The following is a 21,091-nucleotide window of genomic DNA, read 5'->3' on the forward strand; positions in this document are numbered from 1 at the left end:
GCCATTGCTCCAGCCCTGACAGAATGCTTCTGTAGGGTCCAAATGACCTTGTGACTTCTAGATAGTTCTGGGGGGAATTAGAAGAAACTCAAAGTTTTAGGATAGCACTGTCACTGTCCTCCTGTTATTCATCGATTTGCTCGAGATTGCCCAGTAACTTCTCCATTGTGACACTTGTTACTGTGTTTGGCATATCGAATATGTCACGGGGAGCTTGCCAGGCTTTGCCGTGTGGGCGAGATACTCTTGGTAGCTTGCAGGGCTCTCCGAGAGGGGTGGAGGAATCGAACTCACATTGGCCAAGTTGACCGTGAGCAAGGCAAACGCCCTACTGCTGTGCTATCGCTCCAGCCCAAAGTTTTAGGAAGAAAGAAAAATAAAGCTGGAATATAATTGTGTGATTTTAGTCAGCGGGGAAAACTTTAACTCTCAGAGGAATAAAAGACATGGAGAAATAAAAATAGATATTTTTCTAAGTCACTAATATTATTGACCTTCAGATGTGGCTAGTCACTGCAGAAAAGTGATAGTATGAAACTGACTTTAACATTTACTAACTCAGAAGAGCTAAGCTTATAAATGCTACTCGTGTTTAAAGACTGGAAAGAACTAAAAGATGAGAACTAGAGATATGATTTAGGACTTATGTATGTATTTCTGAGGCAGAGGAACCCAGGTGTGAGGGACTGGGGCTGAGATCTCCAAGCCTGCTCAGATCAGGACTGAGCCTTCTTCACCCAGATCCCCCATTTTCCAGTAGCTAGGCAGTCACGCCCACAAACAAAGTCACGCCCTGGCGCCATGTAATTCCATCAATGGCCAACATCCAGAGACTGTAAAACAAAGCTCTCAGAACCGCAAGGCCACATTTGTGGCCGCACGACCTCTTATAGTCTAGTTCTTCCTCTCGGAGAACCCAGCAAGCTACCAAGAGTATCCTGCCCACACAGCAGAACCTGGCAAGCTCCCCTGGGTGTATTCGATATGCCAAAAACAGTAACAATGATGGCTCTCATTTCTCTGACTCTGAAAGAGCTTCCAATGCGGCACCATTGTGAAGGACAAGTAAGAAGAGGCTGCTAAAATCTCAGGGTTAGGACAAATGGAGACATTACTGGCATGCTTGAGCAAATCAATGAATAACGAGGTGACAGTGATACAGTGATACATGTATTTTTAGGTTCAGTATCCTATGTAGCTTAGGTTCAGTATCCTAAATCAATGGATGCTGATTTCTGGGGGGGGGAGGGGAGGCGGGAATTTTATCACTGAGGAGGCAAGCTATCCCAAAAAATTTTCCAAAAATAAGTTTACATAATTCTAAATATATTGTAATACACACACACCATGAACAGTTAAAGGAAGAGATTCACTTGTATTCTATTTATTAATTACTTCAGAAATTCAGAGACCTAGATCCTACCTGAATAACTCCAGTCAGAAGAGTTCGAGAGGCCACTGCACTCAAGGACCTGTTATAGGCTACTAAAGTGTGGGGCCTAGAGAAGTCCTCACCAAGGAAAGTCCCCAATAGGAGGTGGCCGTTGTTGAAAGGGTACATCTTCAGGACATTGACCATGAGAGCACTTACAAGGAAGAAGTAACCTATGGAAGAAAATATTGAGGCAGAAGGTAAGGTTTCAAGTCCATGTAAATGCATAGATGTTGACAAAACAAGGAATGAAGAGGGTATTGTCCTTCATCTGAAGAAATTATTTTTTGGGGGGACGACCACACCAGGCTGTGCTCAGGGCTTACTCCTGAATCTGCATTCAGGGACCACTCTTGGTGGGGTGCGGGGTTGGAGGGCTGCATATGGGATGCAGTGGATCAAATTCTGGCCAGCCGCGTGCAAGGTAAGCACCCTATCTGCTGTACGATCACTCTGACCCCTGAAGAACTTCTTTTATTTTAAAGTGGCCACTGGAAAGTAAGAAGAAAAAAAAAGAACAAAGGATTCTGGCTCCACAGAGTAGGATCAATTTGCAAAATGTAGGTCTTGGCTGTCCAGGTAGGTATATAGTGAAGAATTGAGAAACGTACTAAAAGTGTATATTAGGTTCAATTACAGTGCCTGCTCTCAGACATGGTAAAATGTGAGACCACGGGGCCAGAGTGATAGTACAGTGGGGAGGGCATTTGCCTTGTATGCAGCCAATCAGGGTTCAATCCCCAGAATCCAATATGGTCCCCCGAGCACTGCCAGGAGTAACCCCTGAGCATCGCTGGATGTTATTCAAAAAATGAACAAAGAAACCAAAAAGAAATGTAAGACCCTGGTGGAAAAATCAGAAAAAAAGCCAATCAACAATAAGGCACAAGAGAGATAGTGCAGGGAGTAAGGCATTTGCCTCGCATGAAGCTATGGCAACCAAGAACCTGATTTGAACCCCTGACACCATATATGGTCTCCTGAGTACTTTTAGGGGCCACTCCTGAGCATAGAGACAGGAATAGGCCCTGAGCACTGTAGACACAAGCCTCCTCTCCCCCAGGCCCTCTCCTTGGTCAATGCAAATATAAAAATAAAGGAGCCAGAGCGATAATAAGGGAGTAAGTTTCTTGCCTTGCAACACACTGACCCCAGTTTAATCCTTAGCACTGCAAAGGGTCTCCCGAGAACTGCCAGGGGTGACTCCTGAGCAGAGAGCCAGGAATAGCCCCAGTGCTGCCTGTGATCCAATGTTTCCAAATTTAAAAATACATTAAATAAATAAAAAGCACGAAGCAAAGACAAAATAAACTCTTTTACAGAAGTCTTACTCTGATGCAGAATGACACTGAGCAAAATCTGTTTCAAACGTCATGTCATTTATTTCCCATTCTGCCATGTTTACATATGGGAGCAAAGGTAAATCTTACTATCAGAGTACCTAACAGAAACAAAACCCTAAAGGTACTTGTGACCAGTATTTGGAAATGACTGCAATGTGCTCAAAGAACTTGGTTAAAATGTAGAACAAGGGGCTGGAGAGATAGCACAGCGGGTAGGGCATTTGCCTTGCACGCAGCCAACATGGCCAACACAGGTTCGATTCCCAGCATCCCATATGGTCCCCCGAGCACCGCACCACCAGGAGCAATTCCTGAGTGCATGAGCCAGGAGTAACCCCTGAGCATCGCCGGGTGTGACCCAAAAAGAAAAAAAGCAAAAACAAAAATGTAGAACAAGGGGCCAGGTATGTAGCTCAGCAGTAGAGCACTTGCCTTATAAATGCAAGACCCTGGGTTCATTTCCAGCACCACGTACACACGCATGCACATGCACTCACACAATATACACAGAAATAGAATTAACACAAAATAGACTTTAATAAAGGTAAAGAATACTGTCTTTTAGAAGGGCAGAGGGTGCTGGGAGTGAGCTCAGAGTGCTGAACACAAGCTTTGCATGCAGGAGGTTCAGGTTCAATGCTTAGCTCCACATGACCCCATGAGCACTGCCAAGCGACCCTTGAGCCCCAGTGGGTATGCCTCCCCTCAAAAAAAAAGACAAAATCAAAGTGTAAAAAGTTAAAAAAAAAAAAAAAGGCAGAGAGTTCTCTCTATCTAGAACATGCTGGCTAAAAGAATATCCATATAGCTCTGGAATGAGAGTGTATCAGTTAGGATGGTCAATGTCGGTTGTTTGGTCAGTTTGTTCTGTGAAAGGCCAAGCCAACTTCCTTCACAGAGAAATGCTGGCATGTCCTTCCAAAACTGTTGGGGAAAATTTTGGGATTTGATTAATAGGCATGCCCACTAGGAGAGAAAAATGTGAAAAATTATTTCTAGATCTTTCAGACTGAGGGCAGTCAGCTTCTAGTGTGTGCTAATTTCACCAAGGAAAGTAACTGAGCATAGAGTAACTTTTTTTTTTTTCGCTTTTTGGGTCACACCAGCGATGCACAAGGGTTACTCTCCTGGCTCATGCACTCAGGAATTACTCCTGGCAGTGTTCGGGTGACCATATAGGATGCTGGGAATCGAACCCGGGCCGGCACAGGCAAGGCAAACACCCTACCTGCTGTGCTATCGCTCCAGCCCAGTAACTGTCCTTTTCATCCCTGTGTCAAACAGCTTCCAAGCCTAGTCGTCTGACTGTGACATTAACAGTGACACACTCAAAGTATCTGATTTCTGAAGTCTGAACATTAAGCCCACGAATGTCTCTCCTTTGCCCCCTTTCTATCTTAACCTTGAATTTCATTGCAATAAATAACTCTCTGAAATGGAGACTTCCTTCACTTTCTGTGGCTCCAGTACCGAACTCACCAATGGACATATGATGACAAGACCCAAAGATCACATAAATCACCGAAGAGCAGAAAGTTGCGTACGAGACATTGAGAGGAGGAATCAGTTGCCTTGTCAGTAAACAGAGTGTCAGGCCTGAAAAACAAGACAATTTAAGTAAAAAAGGTAGACTGGCATCACAAAAACACCTTTAAATAAAACCTTTAAGGTATTTAAAATAGGGGCCAATGCTCGCTTCGGCAGCACATTTACTAAAATTGGAACGATACAGGGAAGATTGGGCTGGAGCGATAGCACAGCAGTAGGGCATTTGCCTTACAAGCGGCCAACATGGCTGACCCGAGTTCGATTCCTCTGCCCCTCCTGGAGAGCCCGGCAATTTACCAAGAGTATCTCGTCTGCACGGCAGAGCCTGGCAAGCTCCCTGTGACATATTCGATATGCTAAACACAGTAACAACAAGTCTCATGATAGAGACATTACTGGGCCTGCTCGAGCAAATCGATTAACAACGGGAGGACCGTGACCGTGACAGAGAAGATTAGCATGGCCCCTGCGCAAGGATGACACACAAATTCATGAAACATTCCATATTTTTACCTCATGGTCTCTCACTAATAAAAATAAAATAAAATAAAATAAAACAGGGGCCAGAGCCGTAGTACAGCGGGTAGAGAGTTGCTTTGCATGTGGCTGACTTGGGTTTGATCTTCGGCATCCCATATGGTCCCCCTAGCCCTCCAGGAGTGATTCCTTAGTGTAGAGCTAAGACTAAGCCCTGAGCACCACTGGGTGTACCCCTCCCTGCAAAAAGAATATACATATATTCTTTTTATATATAAATATATATATTCTTTTTATATATATTACATATAAATAAATAAATAAATATATATATAAAGATTCATGGAGCAACCAACTGTGGTAATGGAATCCCTTGTCAGACAGCTCTTAATTAGGACCTTTTTATTATCTTCTTTGATTCTTAGCCTCTCTTTTTTTTTTTAAACCATGTGCTATTACACCTCAATTTTAAATCATAGGTTTAAACACCTTATACTGCAAGACCTTCGTGCTAATCATGGAAAGCAAACATCACAGCAATAAAACGTCTAATTTCAACATCTCAGAAGCAACCCCATTCTCACTCCCAGTCTAGCACAAGAAAGTTCTGGAAATCCTCCAGGGTTCTAGATAAAAGCTGGAGAGCGAAGCAAGAATCACACTATACTAATGACTCGAAGTTAATATATTGTTTTACATCTTGCATAAACCCACTGCTCCAGTCTTTCCTTTCAGCTCCTTCTTCCATTCTTACTTTCTTTTCTAAGAAGCAACACAAGACTCTAGAAATTTTGAAGCAAATGGATTAACGGGTATGGTGTTATCCTTTGATGTCATAAGCCCACACCTCTTGCCCTGAGGGAGTCTTTTCAACTTACATCATAAGAGTGAACGAATTCAGTGATGGGTCCAGAGAACTGATTTATTGTCTCAGACAAGCAAAGATGTTTTCTTAATGGAAAAGTTCAAACAGATACAATTACAATAACAGAATATAATGAGCTGGCACTTTCCCACGAATCATTTCAACAATGGTCAACTCATGGCCAATCTTCTTTCACCAGTGCCTCAGGTCTCTCTTACTCTGTATTGTTTTGAGGCAAATCCAAGATATTAAGTCAGTTCACCTGTACATATTTTAGTATATGTCTTTGAAAGAAGATCTTCCTGGGATGGCAGGAGTTGCTCAGTGGTGGAGTACATGCCTTGCTTGTATGTAGCCCTGAGGTCAGTTCACAGCACCACATTAATTAATTTAAATTAAAGGCCCTCCCGTTGATCGTCGATTTGCTCGAGCGGGCCCAGTAACGTCTCCGTTGGAGACTTTGTTGTTACTGTGTCTGGCATATCGAATACTCTCGGTAGCTTGCAATAAATAAAATGAAAGAAAAGGAAGACATTCTTTTTGCTTTAGCTACAATACAATCATTATTCCTAAGAAACGAATAATGGGGCTGGAGATATGGCTCAGAGGCAGAGCAGTTGCCTTGTGTATTGTGAGGCCCTGAGTTTGATCCTCGGTTTTATCAATGCAAGTATAAAAATAAAGCAGGAAGAGAGATAGTACAGGGATAAGGTTCTTGCCTTGCAATACAGCTGACCCCAGTTTAATTCTTAGCACTGCAAAGGGTGCCCTGAGCACTGCCAGGGGTGAATCCTGAGCACATAGCCAGGAATTGCCCCAAGTAGTGCTGTCTGTGACCCAATGTCTCCAAATTTAAAAATTAATGAAATAAAAATTAAAAAGAACTTAGTAATGCTTAATTAATATTATCAAATATCCACCCCATGTTCCAATTTTCTTGTTTATCTCAAAATGGTTGTGTGGAAGAGGGTCTCTAAAATGATTTGCCATGGATGAATGATATCTATGTTCCTGTATGAACTTCATCTCTTACGTATGGAATACATTTTATAAGTCACTTCTAATGGATTTCTTTATCTTTGGTGGTGGGGGGTTGTGACCACACCTGGTGAATCTCAGGGCTCACTCCTGGATCTGCACTCAGGAATCACTGGTGGTGCTCAGGGGACCAAATGGGATGCTGGAGATTGAACCCAGGTCACCTATAAGCAAGGAAAACACTCCCTGCTGTACTATCTCTCAGGCTCCAGCCTCTAATAGATTTCAATTAAAAAATTAAGATGCCATTTCGGAGATTAGTTTGCAAGAAGACTGGTGTATTCTCTGGTTCTTTAGCTCTTTTTTAAATAATTTTTCATTATTTATATATTTTTTATTTATATATTTTGGTTTGGGGCACACCAAACAGTGCTCAGAGCTTACTCCTGGTTATACTCTAAGGGCTCACCCCTGACAGGACTTAGTGGATGATATGGGTGCTGGACAATAAACCAGACTGGGCATGTGCAAGGCAAGTACCTTCACTGCGATACCATTTCTCCATTTTCTATCTCTTTCATTTTTTAAAAATAGGGACCAGAGCCATAGCACAGGGGGTAGTGTGAGTTTCCAAAGGAATAGCTAATGCATGCATGGGAATTGAGCTTTCGGTGGCAAAGAGCCGCCTCCCCAGGTTGGACAACAGCAACAAAGGACCATCGGAAGCGAGAAACGGGAACTAGGCCCCAGGGTGGTTGGTAGACCGTTTATTTCTTTCTCCTTCCCCTGGTAGTCTGATCTCTCCCTTACAGCACAGTCGTGGTTGTAGTTTTGGTTGTAGTTCCAGTCACCTTAGTTCCATCATCTTGGTGTTCTCTTATACCTCAAAATCCTCTACCTTCTTTATGTTTTCTAGTCCTTCTCTTTCTAGTTTAGTCTAGTCTTTCAAACTTTTCTAGTCTTCCTCGTAGTCCTAGTCTAGTCTCATCCTTATCGTCTCATCTCCTAATCCCTTCTCCCCCCTTACAGTATAGTTATATAGAAATCACAACGGGTGGGGGTACACATAAGCGGGGATGAACATTGTCATAACAACAAACAGGTGTAAAGTCACTCCTTCAGGGAAAGTTCTAGGAGATTGACTAAAGGACAAAGTCTCATTTGAAGGTTCAGCACTCCAGATTACTAGATTACTAGGAGATCCGGTTAAGGGTGGAATTCCATCTAGGGTGTATTGCTTTCTCCTTTCCTCACCTAGTAATCCATTTAAACAATCATAGTAAATTTACTTCCTATAATATTTCTAGTCATTTTGTATGAACACAGTAAGAGATATATTAACCTTAAAGGTTGACTCTTCCTGGGGACATCTCACTATATACCCCAGACTACAGTCCTCAGGCCAGGTTAGTCTTTCTAACCCCAGCAGAGTCCTTTTTCACTTACTTCTTTTTAGGTCATGACAGAGTTTGTCCCACGACCATATTCTTAACTTATTATACTTATGGTGATTAGCTTGTCTCCTTTCTATGCCAGGGTAGCTTACAGCTTGCCCTAGGTCCATCCAGTCCCTTCATCGGGACCCTACTTATGGAATGCTAGGAACAACAGGCAACTGAGGCTTGAGTCAAGTAAATATTGATGCTCAGGAGCAAATATTATCTGGGGTCAATTAACTCCCATATTAAAAGCATAGTGTGAACTATCTTCCTGTGTCTATTTGAAAAGGACATTGCTAAACCATGCAAATGACAAAAAAGGAAAGAGAAAAGCAATATAGGATTATTAGTGCTTGATGGAATTGGGTGTACTTCAGGGGCACTGTCCTGGGAGTACCTCAATAAACCTAAGCTCCCTGCAGGAGGAGCAAGGACAACCCAATGTTATCCAACAGGGTAGGGCATTTGCCTTGCATGCAGTTGACTTACGGCTGCACAGGGAAGCTCAGGAGATCATGTTCTACCAGAAATTAAACCATGCAAAGAATGCACTCAGCTCATTATCATCTATTTTTATTGAGATTTCATGGCTTATAATCCTATCATATTATTGTTTTCTCTCTGCAATGCTACTACACCAGCACAGTGTTCAGATTTTCCCCCCTCCATCATCCCGAAGTCTCTTCTTCCCCCACCCCCACCCTCTCCCTTCCTTCAATCACAGTTCTCCTGGGTTTGTGTCTGTTGGGTCCTGTTTCCGCTGGGGATTTTCTCTAATCCCATGTTCTATTTATTTCTTTATACTCTACATATGAGCGAGATCATCCAATATGCTTCCTTTTGACAGTTCATGACTTGCTTCAATTCCATCCATGTTGCATCAGTCTGTTCACCACTTCCCTGAAAGCGCTTCCTGTTTCCAAGCTTTCTGATTGGAAACAATCTGAATGGTATGAGATAGTAGTTTATTATTGTTTTGATTTGCATTTCCACAATAACCAGTGATGATGAACAATTTTTCACGTGCCTGTTTGACATCTTTTTGCTTGTTATTTGGGGGGGGGTGTCATACCTAGTAATGATCAGGGGTTACTCCTGGCTCTCCATTCAGGAATTACTCCTGGCGGTATTGAGGGACCATAAGGGATGCTGGAGATTGAACCTGAGTCTGCCATGTGCAAGGTAAACACCCTACCCATTGTACTACCTGTAGGCCATCTTCATGTCATTTTTTAAAAAGTTGTTGTTTCTTCTTTTAAAATGGGCTGGACTGATGAGCACAGATGAAAAGATTCTCAACAAAATACTGGCAAATAGAATTCAATGACTCATCAAAAAGATCATACACCATGACCAAGTGGGATTCATCCTGGGGATGCAAGGATGATGTAACATTCGGAAATCAATCAACATAATCCATCATATCAACAAAAGAAAAGATAAAAACCATATGATCATATCAATAGATGCAGAGAAAGCATTTGACAAGATCCAACACCAGTTTATGATGAAAATCCTCGCCAAAATGGGTATAGAGGGGCCTTTCCTTAATATAGCTAAAGCCATCTACCACAATCCTACAGCAAGCATCATCCTCAATGGGTAAAACTGAGAGCCTTCCCCCTAAGATCAGGGACGAGACAAGGATGCCCACTCTCTCCACTGATGTTCAATATAGTACTGGAAGTACTTGCAATAGCGATTAGGCAAGAAAAAGAATGTTAAGGGCATCCAGGTAGGGAAGGAAGAAATCAAGCTCTCACTATTCACAGATGATACAATACTATACTTAGAGAACCCTAAAACCTCTACCAAGAAACTCAAAGAAACAATAGACTTGTATAGTAGAGTTGCAGGCTATAAAATCAATATCCAAAAGTCCATGGCTTTCCTATACGCAAATAGTGAGAGAGAAGAAAGTGACATGCAAAACAAAAAATCCCGTTCACAATTGTGCCCCAGAAAATAAACTACCTAGGAATTAGCTTAACTAAGGAAGTAAAGGACCTGTACAAAGAAAACTAAAAAACTCTACTTCAAGAAATAAAAGAGGACACGAGAAAATGGAAAGATAACCCCTGCTCATGGATCCAGAGAATTAACATTGTCAAAATGGCAATACTTCCCAAAGCACTGTACAAATTCAATGTGATCCCTGTAACAATACCCATGACATTCTTCAAAAAATGGAGCAAACACTCCTGAAATTGATATGGAAAAATAAGCCTCCGTGAATAGCTAAAGCAATTCTTGGGAAAAAGAAAGTGGGAGGAATCAACCTCCCTAACTTCAAACTCTACTGCAAAGCAGTAATAATTAAAAAAGCATGGTACTAGAACAAAGGCAGAGCTTCAGACCAATAGAACAGGGTTGAATATACTGACATCTCCTCCCAAACATATGATTATCTAATCTTTGATAAGGGAGCAAGAAATGTGAAGTGGAGCAAGGAAAGCCTCTTTAATAAATTGTGCTCACAAAACTGGATGGCTACATGCAAAAAAATGGGCTCATATCTCTGCCTAACACCACATACAAAAGTAAGATCAAAATGAATTAAAGACCTCAACATCACACCAGAATCCATAAGGCACACTGAAGACAAAGTTGGCAAAACCCTCCATAACATTGAAGCTAATGGTATCTTCAAAGATGTCATGCCACTGGCCACGCAAGTAAAGACAGAGATAGACAAATGGGACTATCTTAAACTAAGAAGCTTCTCTACCTCCAAACAAACAGTGACAAAAATCAAAGACAGTCTACAGAATGGGAAAGGCTATTCAGCCAATGCACATTCGACAAGGGTTTGATATCAAAGATATACAAAGTACTGGTTGAACTCTACAGGAAGAAAACATCCAACTCCATCAAAAAATGGGGTGACGAAACAGAAATTTTCTCAAAGAAGAAATCCGAATGGCTAAAAGGCACATGAGAAAATGCTCTACATCATTAATCATCAGGGAGATGCAGATCAAAACAACAATGAGATATCATTTCACACCACAGAGACTGGCCCACATCCAAAAGAACAAAAGCAACCAGTGTTGGCGCGGATGTGGCGAGAAATTGCTGATGGGAATGCCGAATGGTTCTGCCCTTTTGGAAAACAGTATGGACGATTCTCAAAAACAAAAAAAAAAAAGGCAGCTCAGATAGAGAAGGGAGCACCAAATAAAGGGTGTTGGGAGGATCCTCCCAGGATGGGAGAAGCATGCTGAAAGTAGACTATAGACCAAACATGATTGCCACTCAATGCCTCTTTTGCAAACCACAACACCCAAAAAGAAAGAGAGAACAAAAGGGAATGCCCTGCCACAGAGGCAGGGTGGGAAGGGGGGAGGGGGGATGGAGGGGATGGGGAGTGGGAGGGATACTGGGATCCGTGGTGGTGGAAAATGGGCACTGGTGGAGGGATGGGTACTTGATCATTGTATAATTGAAACACAAGCACAAAAATTTTAAGTCTACAACTGTACCTCTTGGTGTCTCACTAATAAAAATTTTTAAAAAAATTAGAAATTGAGCTCCCATTTAACCCAGCAAAACCACTCGTGGGAATATGTCCCAGAGAGGCAAAAAAGTATAGTCGAAGTGACATCTACACTTGTTTGTTCATTGCAGCACTGTTTACAATTGCCAGAATCTGGAAAAAACCTGAGTGCCCGAGAACAGATGACTGGTTAAAGAAACTTTGGTACATCTACACAATGGAGTACTATGTAGCTGTTAGAAAAGATGAAGTCATGAAATTTTACATACAAGTGGTACTACATGGCAAGTATCATGCTAAGCAAAATGAGTCAGAAAGAAAGGGTCAGACATAGAAATATTGCATTCATCTGGGGAACATAATGTAACAAAATAGGAGACTAACACCCAAGAATAGCTGAGATAAGTACCAGGAGGTTTTTTCCATGGCCAGCCACACATGCTAGGAGAAAAGGCAGCTCAGATAGAGAAGAGAGCACCAAATAAAGGGTGTTGGGAGGATCCTCCCAGGATGGGAGATGCATGCTGAAGGTAGACTATAGACCAAACATGATTGCCACTCAATGCCTTTTTTGCTAACCACCGCACCCAAAAGGAGAGAGAGAACAAAAGGAAATGCCCTGCCACAGAGGCAGGGTGGGATGAGGAGATGGGGGGGTGGGAGGGATACTGGGATCAGTGGTGGTGGAAAATGGCACTGGTGGAGGGATGGGTACTCGATCATTGTAAGTCAACAACTGTACCTCATGGTATTTCACTAATAAAAATTAAAAATAGAATAAAATAAAATGGGCTGGAACGATAGCACAGTGGGTAGGGGTTTGCTTGCACATGGCCAACCCTGGTTTGATTCTTCCGCCCCTCTTGGAGAGCCCGGCAAGCTACGGAGAGTATCTTGACCATACGGCAGAGCCTGACAAGCTACCCGTGGCGTATTCGATATGCCAAAAACAGTAACAAGTCTCACAATTTGTTGTGAGATGTTACTGTTGCCCTCTCAAGCAAATCGATGAACAACAGGAGGACAGTACTACAGTGCAATTAAAGAGCCATGATTTAAAACCACAATGAGATATCATTTCACACCTCAGAGACTGGCCCATATCCACAAGAACAAAAGCAACCGGTGCTGGCGCGAATGTGGCGAGAAAGGGACCCTCCTTCACTGCTGGTGGGAATGCTGGCTGGTCCAACCCTTTTGGAAAACAGTATGGACGATTCTCAAAAAACTAGAAATTGAGCTCCCATTTGATACAGCAATACCACTCCTGGGAATATATCCCAAAAAGGCACAAAAGTATAGTCTAAGTGACATCTGCAATTGTTTGTTCATTGCAGCACTCTTTACAATAGCCAGAATCTGGAAAAAACCTGAGTGCTCGAGAACAGATGACTGGTTAAAGAAACTTTGGTACATTTACACAATGGAGTACTATGTAGCTGTTAGAAAAGATGAAGTCATGAAATTTACATGCAAGTGGTACTACATGGAAAGTATCTTGTTAAACAAAATGACTCAGAAAGAAAGGGATAGACATAGAAAGATTGCATTCATCTGGGGAACATAAAGTAACAAAATAGGAGACTAACACCCAAGAATGGCCGAGATTAGTACCAGGAATTTTACTCCATGGCTTGGAGGCCAACCACACATGCTAGGGGGAAAGGGAGCTCAGAGAAGGGAACACCAAATAAAGGTGCTGGGAGGATCCTCCCAGGATGGGAGAAGCATGCTGAAAGTAGACTATAGACCAAACATGATTGTCACCCATTGCCTCTTTTGCAAACCACAACACCCAATAAGAGAGAGAGAACAAAAGGGAATGCCCTGCCACAGAGGCAGGGTGGGATGGGGGGGATGGAGGGTGGGAGGGATACTGGGATCCATGGTGGTGGGAAATGGGCACTGGTGGAGGGATGGGTATTTGATCATTGTGTAATTGAAACCCAAGCACAAAAATTTATAAGACTGCAACTGTACCTCATGATGTCTCACTAATAAAAAAAAATAAATAAATTTAAAAAAGAGCCACGATTTACAAAGTTACTGATGATTTCACTTTAGCTATTCCATAATTCAACCAATCTCTCCACCAGTGTCAACTTCCTTCCACTAGTGTTCCCAGATTTCCTCCCCATCCAACCCTTACTCCACCCCAATCCGTGAATTTTACAGGCACATTACGAAGTTTCAGTGGTTGTCACTTAGGTCTAACGTTTTCAGTTCTGTTCAATCGGTGTTTTGGATATAAGGCTATATCCCTCACTCATATCAATGGTATAACTGAAGCCCTGATGCCTACTAATCCATATCTTGTTATTTTCTTCCCCACTTTGATTTTCTTTTCTTCTCTGTCTATGTCCTCTCTAAACTGGGGTCAAGGATGATCTAAACAAAAAAAAAAAGGATAGTCTAAGCATCCCCCTTTACTACAAGATATTTCATCATCCACTCATCCACTTTTCTATATTCCACAATAAGTGAGATCATCCTGTTGTCTTTCTTCTTCTAGCTTACTGCATTCAACGTTATATCTTCCAGTTCCATCCAAGTTGCAGCAAATTACATGATTTTTATAATTTCTTGCAGCTGCATAGTATTCTGCTGTGCATAAATACTACATCTTCATAATCCATTCATCTGTCATTGGATCTTCATGCCATCTTTAAGAGAAGTGTCTTTAAGCTTATATCCTGACTTTTCCATTTTTGTTTTGTTTGTTAAGCTTTGTAAACAAGTGCTCTTTGTTTCTTGGATATGAGCCCTTTGCCCTGTGTATCATGGGAAAATGTTTTCTCCCTAATCAGTAAGGTGTTATTTTATTTAGACCTCATTTATTTTGTAGTACTGAAGTTTTTTGTAGTCCCAGGTGTGGGGGACCCGGGACTGAGATCTCCAAGCCTGCACGGTTTGGGACTGGACCTGCCATTAACTAGACAGTTACACCACCAACTGCCGTGTAACTCCAACAACGACCAGGATCCAGAGATTATCACACTCAGCTCCCGGGAGAGAACAAGGCAGAGTCTCCTACCCTGTGCCTGACTGTCTCCACCAGGGCCCAACAGCTGAAGACCTCCGAGCCCCAGCCAAGGCCATGCTGGGACCACTCTCCACACACTTGGATGAGCCTCACGCATAAAAGAACTGGCAGAGGAACCCAGGTGTGTGGGACCCGGGGCTGAGATCTCCAAGCCTGCATGGTTTGGGACTGGACCTGCCAGTAACTAGACAGTTACACCCACCAACTGCCATGTAACTCCAACAACGGCCAGGATCCAGAGATTATCACACTCAGCTCCCGGAAGCTTATCATCTTATCATCTCATTCCTACTTTGGACAAACTGGCAGGCTACCAAATGTAACCTACCCACACGGCAGAGTTTGGCAAACTCCCCGTGGTATACCCAATATGCCAAATACCAGTAACAATGATGGGTCTCATTCTCCTAACCCTGAAAAAGCCTTGAATATGGCACTTTAAAAAAAAAAATCTCAGGGCTAGGACGAAGAAGACGTTACTGGCACCTACTCGAGGCAATCGACGAACAACAGGGTGGTCGTGGTGGAAGTTTTTTAGTAATTGATGTAGTTCCATCTGCTTATTTCTGCTTTTATTTTCTCAAATCTCATTGAAAACTCCTCCAAAGTCAATATTGTAGAGAGTTCTGCTATGTTTTCCTCAATATCTTTTAGCTATGGTTTATTTTGAATTAACTTTTAGGTACAGCGTGAGATAGGGATTTAGTTTCTTTTCTTTTTTTGCATGAGGCTAACCAGTTTTTCCAGCACCACTGATTAAAGAGATTTTCCTTGCTCTGCTTTATGAACCTAGTGCCTTTTCCATAAACTAAATGTCCAGACATCTGAAGGTTTACTTCTAGACTCTCAGTTCTAGTTCATTAATCTATCTTCATTCCAGTACTATGCTATTTTTTATTAGTATAGCTTTCTAGTATAGTTCAAAGTTTGGGAAGGTAATGCCTTTCATCTTTTCCCTCAGAATTGCTTCGACTCTTCTGGGAGTTTTATTGTTCCATATGAATTTTACGTCTATCTGTTCTATGTTCTTGAAGACTGCTATGAAAATTTGATGGAGATTGCTTTGAATTCTTTAAATTTCTGAGTAAGACAGTCATTAATGATTTTATTAATGACAAACATCATTACGACAAATTAATGATGTCGATCCTTGCAATCCATGAATAAGGGATATGTTTCCACTCTTGTTTTTTTTTAACTTCTTTCCATAGTAATTTATAGTTCTCACTAAAAAAAAAAAAATCTTTCACCTCTTTGTTAAGTTGATCCACAGATACCTGAGTTGTCATTTTTTTACATGATGGTAACTAGGATAATTAAAAAAAATTCTTTCTCTTGGGGCTGGAGAGATAGTACAGCAGCTCCGGTACTGGCACACAGTTGACCCAGATTTGATCCCTGGCATCCCATAGTCCCCCCAGCACCTCAGGAGAGTGCAGAGCCAGAAGTAACCCCTGAGCATGGTAGGGTGTGACTCCAAAACAAAACAAAGCAAATTTACTCTTTTGCTCCCTTAACATAAATAAATGCAGCAGATTTCTGTGTATTGATTTTGTAACCTGTTACATTACTATAACTGTTTATTGTTTATAGGAGTTTTTGCTGGACTCTTATTTATGTCGCCAACTGCTAGAATTAACACTAAGAAAACAAGAGCAATGCAGTCACATAGAGCTCTGGACACATTTGTCCTTTTTCCTTGGAGCTGAGAGACTCTCCTTTACACAGTGGGAAGATACCCCCATCTGGACCCACTGGATCTCCCCCTCCCTGCTGTGCTATCGCTCCTGCCCCTGTCACTGTCATTGTCCTCCCGTTGTTCATTGATTTGCTCGAGCAGGCCCAGTAACGTCTCCATTTTGAGACTTGTAACTGTGTTTGGCATATAGAATACGCCACGGGTAGCTTGCCAGGCTTTGCACAGGCTTTGCCGTGTGGGCTGGATACTCTTGGTAGCTTGCCAGGCTCTCTGAGAGGGGCGGAGGAATTGAACCTAGCTCGGCTGGCCAGGCCAGCTGCATGCAAAGCAAACCACCTACCGCTGTGCTATCGTTCCCAAGCTCAGAGGTCGGGTGGTGCCCCGACTGAGAGGGACTAATGCTCTTGGTGGAGCAGTTTGGGGGAGCCCACGGGGGTGGGGGTAGAGCCCCGGCTGCCCCACTCCAGGCTCCAGCCCCTGAATGAATTTTAAAGAGCCACTCTTTTTCTCTGACTCACACACAGCCTTGAGCCAGAGTCGGGTTTCAGATACCACAAGTCCTTTTGCCTTTTCTCAGCTTTGTCTACGCGTACAATCACAAACTTCAACCTTGCCTGCTAGGGTGCAGAAAAGTAGGGAAATGTAGGTGTTCAAAGACTCTAAAGGGACTTTGTGAACTCCTCTGAGGAAAGAGTTGATAAAACTTCTTTTTTTCTGTGGAGAAAAATCAGGTCTTGAGGTAATTTTCTAGCTGTTTCTCTGGAAGCCTGGTAACTGCACTGCCACCTGTTTTGCCAACATTGGTCAAATACGAGCCTGACTGGGGCCAGAGTAATTAAGGTGTTTGCTTTCCATGCAGCTGACCCTGATTTCATCCCTGGCCCCACAAAGTCCCCCCCACCCCACCCCCCAGCACAGTAAGGAGTGATCTTTGGTCACAGAGCCAGGAGGAGCTCATGGGTACTGCCGGGTGTGCGCCCCCTCTCCCCTGCAACAAAAAAAAAAAAGTTCCCAAGTCTGATTAGTGTCCTCTGTCTGGGTTGGGAATATGATAATACCCAAGTGGGAAGTTCTAGCTTTGGTCTTATCTGATTTCAGTGACTCTTGAAACTCTGCCTTATAGGACTCTGGAAATAGCACTGTAGCACTCATTGTTCGATTTGCTCACGTGGGCACCAGTAACATCTCCATTGTGACACTTGTTACTGTTTTTGGCATATCGAATATGTCACAGGGAGCTTGCCAGGCTTTGCTGTACAGTAGAGATACTCTCAGTAGCTTGCCTGGCTCTCCGAGAGGGGTGGAGGAATCGAACCCAGCTTGGCCACATGCAAGGCAACTGGAAACAGCAATTTAGGAAATTATAAGAGATGCTGGCTCCTATCTGGAAAATGAGACTTCTAACACTCACAATAGCTCCCACACTCAGAAGATGTGGGAGCTGTCACTTCAGTGTGACCTGTGACTTGGAAAACCAATGAGTAGCCCCTGAAGAGTTAGTTGTGCCTAACTGACTGGAGAGACCAGATGCTGAGTTTTTCATCCATCACATATATATATATAAACTATAAGCAGTGTACATAACTAATTCACTTGTCTATAACTATCACTGAGTCATTTGGATCCACCCCGGATGAGTTAGATGTCTGGCAGGCAATAAAATAAATAGTCACAACATGAATGGAATTCACTTTTTCCCCCTAGTCATTTAACACAAGAAACCATTTCCTCATATCCAGTGAGTGGACAAGGTCTAAAATATTGTTTGTGGGCAAAAAGGCTTTATATCTAGCTTCCTTACCTTGGGGAATTTGCACAATGCCAACATTTATGCCAGCAATTATGTCTCCAAGAAACCACTCCTTGAATTGGTAAAAACACACCCACTCTAGGCTGGGAAAGAACGTAAGTATGCATTTTTGGAATCTGTGCCACGAGCAACTGTGAGAAAGAAGAACAGAGAATTGATTAGTTTCGCCCAGGTAAAAGCCCACATAGCCAAGTAAAAGTGCAGCTCACCATAGAGCAATTTGTTATCTGTAATTTGTTGTGGCCATTTCAACTCGAAAATTCTTTGCCATAGTGTTGTCTTGTGCACCTGGTCTTTATTTTTTAATTTTAATTAAAAAAAATTTTTTTTTGTTTTTTTTGGTCACACCCGGCTATGCACAGGGGTTACTCCTGGCTTTGCACTTAGGAATTACTCCTGCCAGTGCTCGGGGGACTATATGGGATGCTGGGAATCGAACACGGGGCAAATGCCCTACCCGCTGTACTATTGCTCCAGTCCCACACTTGGTCTTTATTCATAAGTTGCCAACAGCATCATTCCATCAGTTGTGAGAACCAAAGTTTTCTCCAGGCATTGCCCATGTCCCCTACCTCCTGCTGGGAACACAGCACCACAGATAGATAAGAACTAACCCTTTAAGTCCAGTAGACAAATTAGGCTTGTATATACAGCATGTTTGGAAAGAATGAACCCTTCCAATGTCTCAGGTGGGAAAAATAAGCAAGCATTGCTTTCTCTTGCTGAGATATGATCTTGGCAGATACAGGAGCCGGGGACACATTCATATGATCCCATATGCTAAAATTTTTTCCCAACTATTACTTGTATGTGGCTTTAACCTGTATTACTGTCACTGTCCTCCCGTTGTTCACTGACTTGCTCCAGCGGGCCCAGTAACATTGTGAGACTTGTTCCTGTGTTTGGCATATCGAATACGTCACGGGTAGCTTGCCAGGCTTTGCCGTGCAGGCGAGATACTTTCGGTAGCTTGCTGGGCTCTCTGAGAGGAACCTGTAATATGTAAGATTTAGTCTAACACAAATACTGTGGAGTCATGGTGCTGAGGAGTAAACTGTGTATAGAAAAAGCAGTATGACAAGGCTTTGTTTGTTATCTGAAAACGGTTATCTGAAACCACCAGAAAGCATTTTGACTTCCCAGGGGACACTTGTTAAGCCTGGAGATATTTAAGATCATCACAACAGACACCTGGTGGAGAAAGGCCAGAAATGTCACTAACCATCTTATAATCCACAGAACAGCTTTATGAGCAATAATCTCTGGTTCCAGGTGGTGATGTTTCTGAGCTTGAGAATTGCTCTAAGCTCTCTATCAAATGAGCAGACTCACCATCCATCCACTGGGAAGATGAATTTTGGTTTTAAATCACCTTTTGCTTGCTATATTTTAGTACAGGTTGAAAGCCAATAGTGCAAGGATCTTTCACATGTATGCTGGGGCTGGTAAACTGGGCTTGGGCCAGAACAAGGAGAGAACTTAAGCATCTGGGGGCAGGAGGCCGGGGTGGGGGGATGGGAAATGTACTCTTAGAAAAGAGGTTTTTGTTTCTCTCTCTTCTGCTAGATTTTCACAGTCTGGCTGTCCTCAAGGTAACACCAGGACCCAAACAAGCTTAAGTCACAGGAGCACTGTGGATAGAACTGGAACAAGGAACCAAGACTTCCGCATCCGTGTTTAGGATTCTGTGGCATTCCACTGCTGCCACAGTTCCTGTAGACTGCTCTGTTCTCTCCAGGCTGGAGTGAGAACAAAGCCCCAATTTGGAAGGAGCATGGCATTGCTCTTTGCAGAAGAGTTTGAGAGATTAGGCAGTGCACCAAGTGTGCTCTCTCCAACTGTGGCCCTGAACAGGGAGAGTAGAGCCTATTCCTGTTCCTTCACTGGGTCCTGTTCACTCTCCCCTCTGTGGCAGAGTCACCCAAGCTCTTTTGCAGCAACCCCCCTCCCCCCCAAAAAAGGAGCATGAAATGCTGGTGGTCCAAGATTGAAAAGCTTCAAGGAGGAAGTGCGAGGAACAGAAATCAAAACTGATAGGGAGATGTTTTAAGCATTTGATTATGAATCCTGATTGCAGTTAAGGCATCTGCATAAGAGGAAAGTACCAGGCTGGACAAAGGCACGACAAGATTTTGGAAAGAAAAGTGTTGGCGTTGCTGCCTAACAGGGAGAGAATGGTCAAAGAGGCGAGGTCTTATGTGGAAAGGAAAGAGATGGATTTCAAAGTTGGTTTCTTTTTTCCTTTCTCCTCCCTGCCCCTGCCCCCCAAGGCTCACTAGTATGTAGTGTTTGCTATTTGCTAGTGATCTACAACTTCTCTTCAAATCCTCAACGTGGCCTTATGAGGCAATGGTGTTATTTTCCCCTCTCACAGGCATAATAAGGCCCCACCTGACTGAGCTCAGTTCCTTCTCCTGACTGTGTGCTCAGTGACACTCCTGGCAGGACTCAGGGGACCAAACGTGGTGCCTGGGACTGAATGTAGAATGGCAGCATGCAAGGCATGTATTCTACCCGCTGTACTATCACCCTGACCCCCAAAGGTTTTTGATTTTAAAAAATAAAATGTTCTGAGGTGTTCGGCAGGTACTATCCATATGTTTTGCACGTGGCTGACCTGGATATAATCCCCGGCACTATATATGGTCCCCCTAGCTCTGCCAAGAATGATTCTTGAGCACAGGAGTAAGTCCTATGCATTACCAGGTGTGGTTTCTAAAAACAGAAAACAACAAAATGTTCTAAACATAAATTCCTCCAATTTACCAGATGGCTAAGAGATAGGCTAACCACAGGCAGATTAAGGGGTTTGGAGCTACAGGACCTGCACGGGAAGAGTGAGTATCAGAAGGGAAGGTGCATGTTGGAGACACTGAATATAGCACCAGAGAATAGCTGTGAGGCCCTCCTGCAGCCTTTTACTTGTCCACAAAGTTTGCTGTTTTATTTTTGTTGTTGTTG

General features: G+C 42.9%; 1 protein-coding gene and 1 pseudogene across 1 annotated transcript in view; one reads left to right on the forward strand and one right to left on the reverse strand.

Moving 5' to 3' along the window:
- The window catches only part of SLC26A8 (solute carrier family 26 member 8), a 76,379-nt gene that overhangs the window by 53,668 nt on the left and 1,620 nt on the right, over positions 1-21,091 (reverse strand). The window contains exons 2-4 of the mRNA XM_056132124.1: positions 18,122-18,261; positions 4,255-4,371; positions 1,424-1,605 (exon numbers count right to left, since the gene is read on the reverse strand). Of these exons, the coding sequence (XP_055988099.1) occupies positions 1,424-1,605; positions 4,255-4,371; positions 18,122-18,261 (439 nt within the window). The remainder of the gene's footprint in view (positions 1-1,423; positions 1,606-4,254; positions 4,372-18,121; positions 18,262-21,091) is intronic.
- Positions 4,761-4,834, forward strand: LOC130040526 (uncharacterized; annotated as a pseudogene).

Source organism: Sorex fumeus, unplaced genomic scaffold (assembly GCF_029834395.1).
Source record: "Sorex fumeus unplaced genomic scaffold, SorFum_2.1 ptg000094l, whole genome shotgun sequence".
Lineage (NCBI taxonomy): Eukaryota > Metazoa > Chordata > Mammalia > Eulipotyphla > Soricidae > Sorex > Sorex fumeus.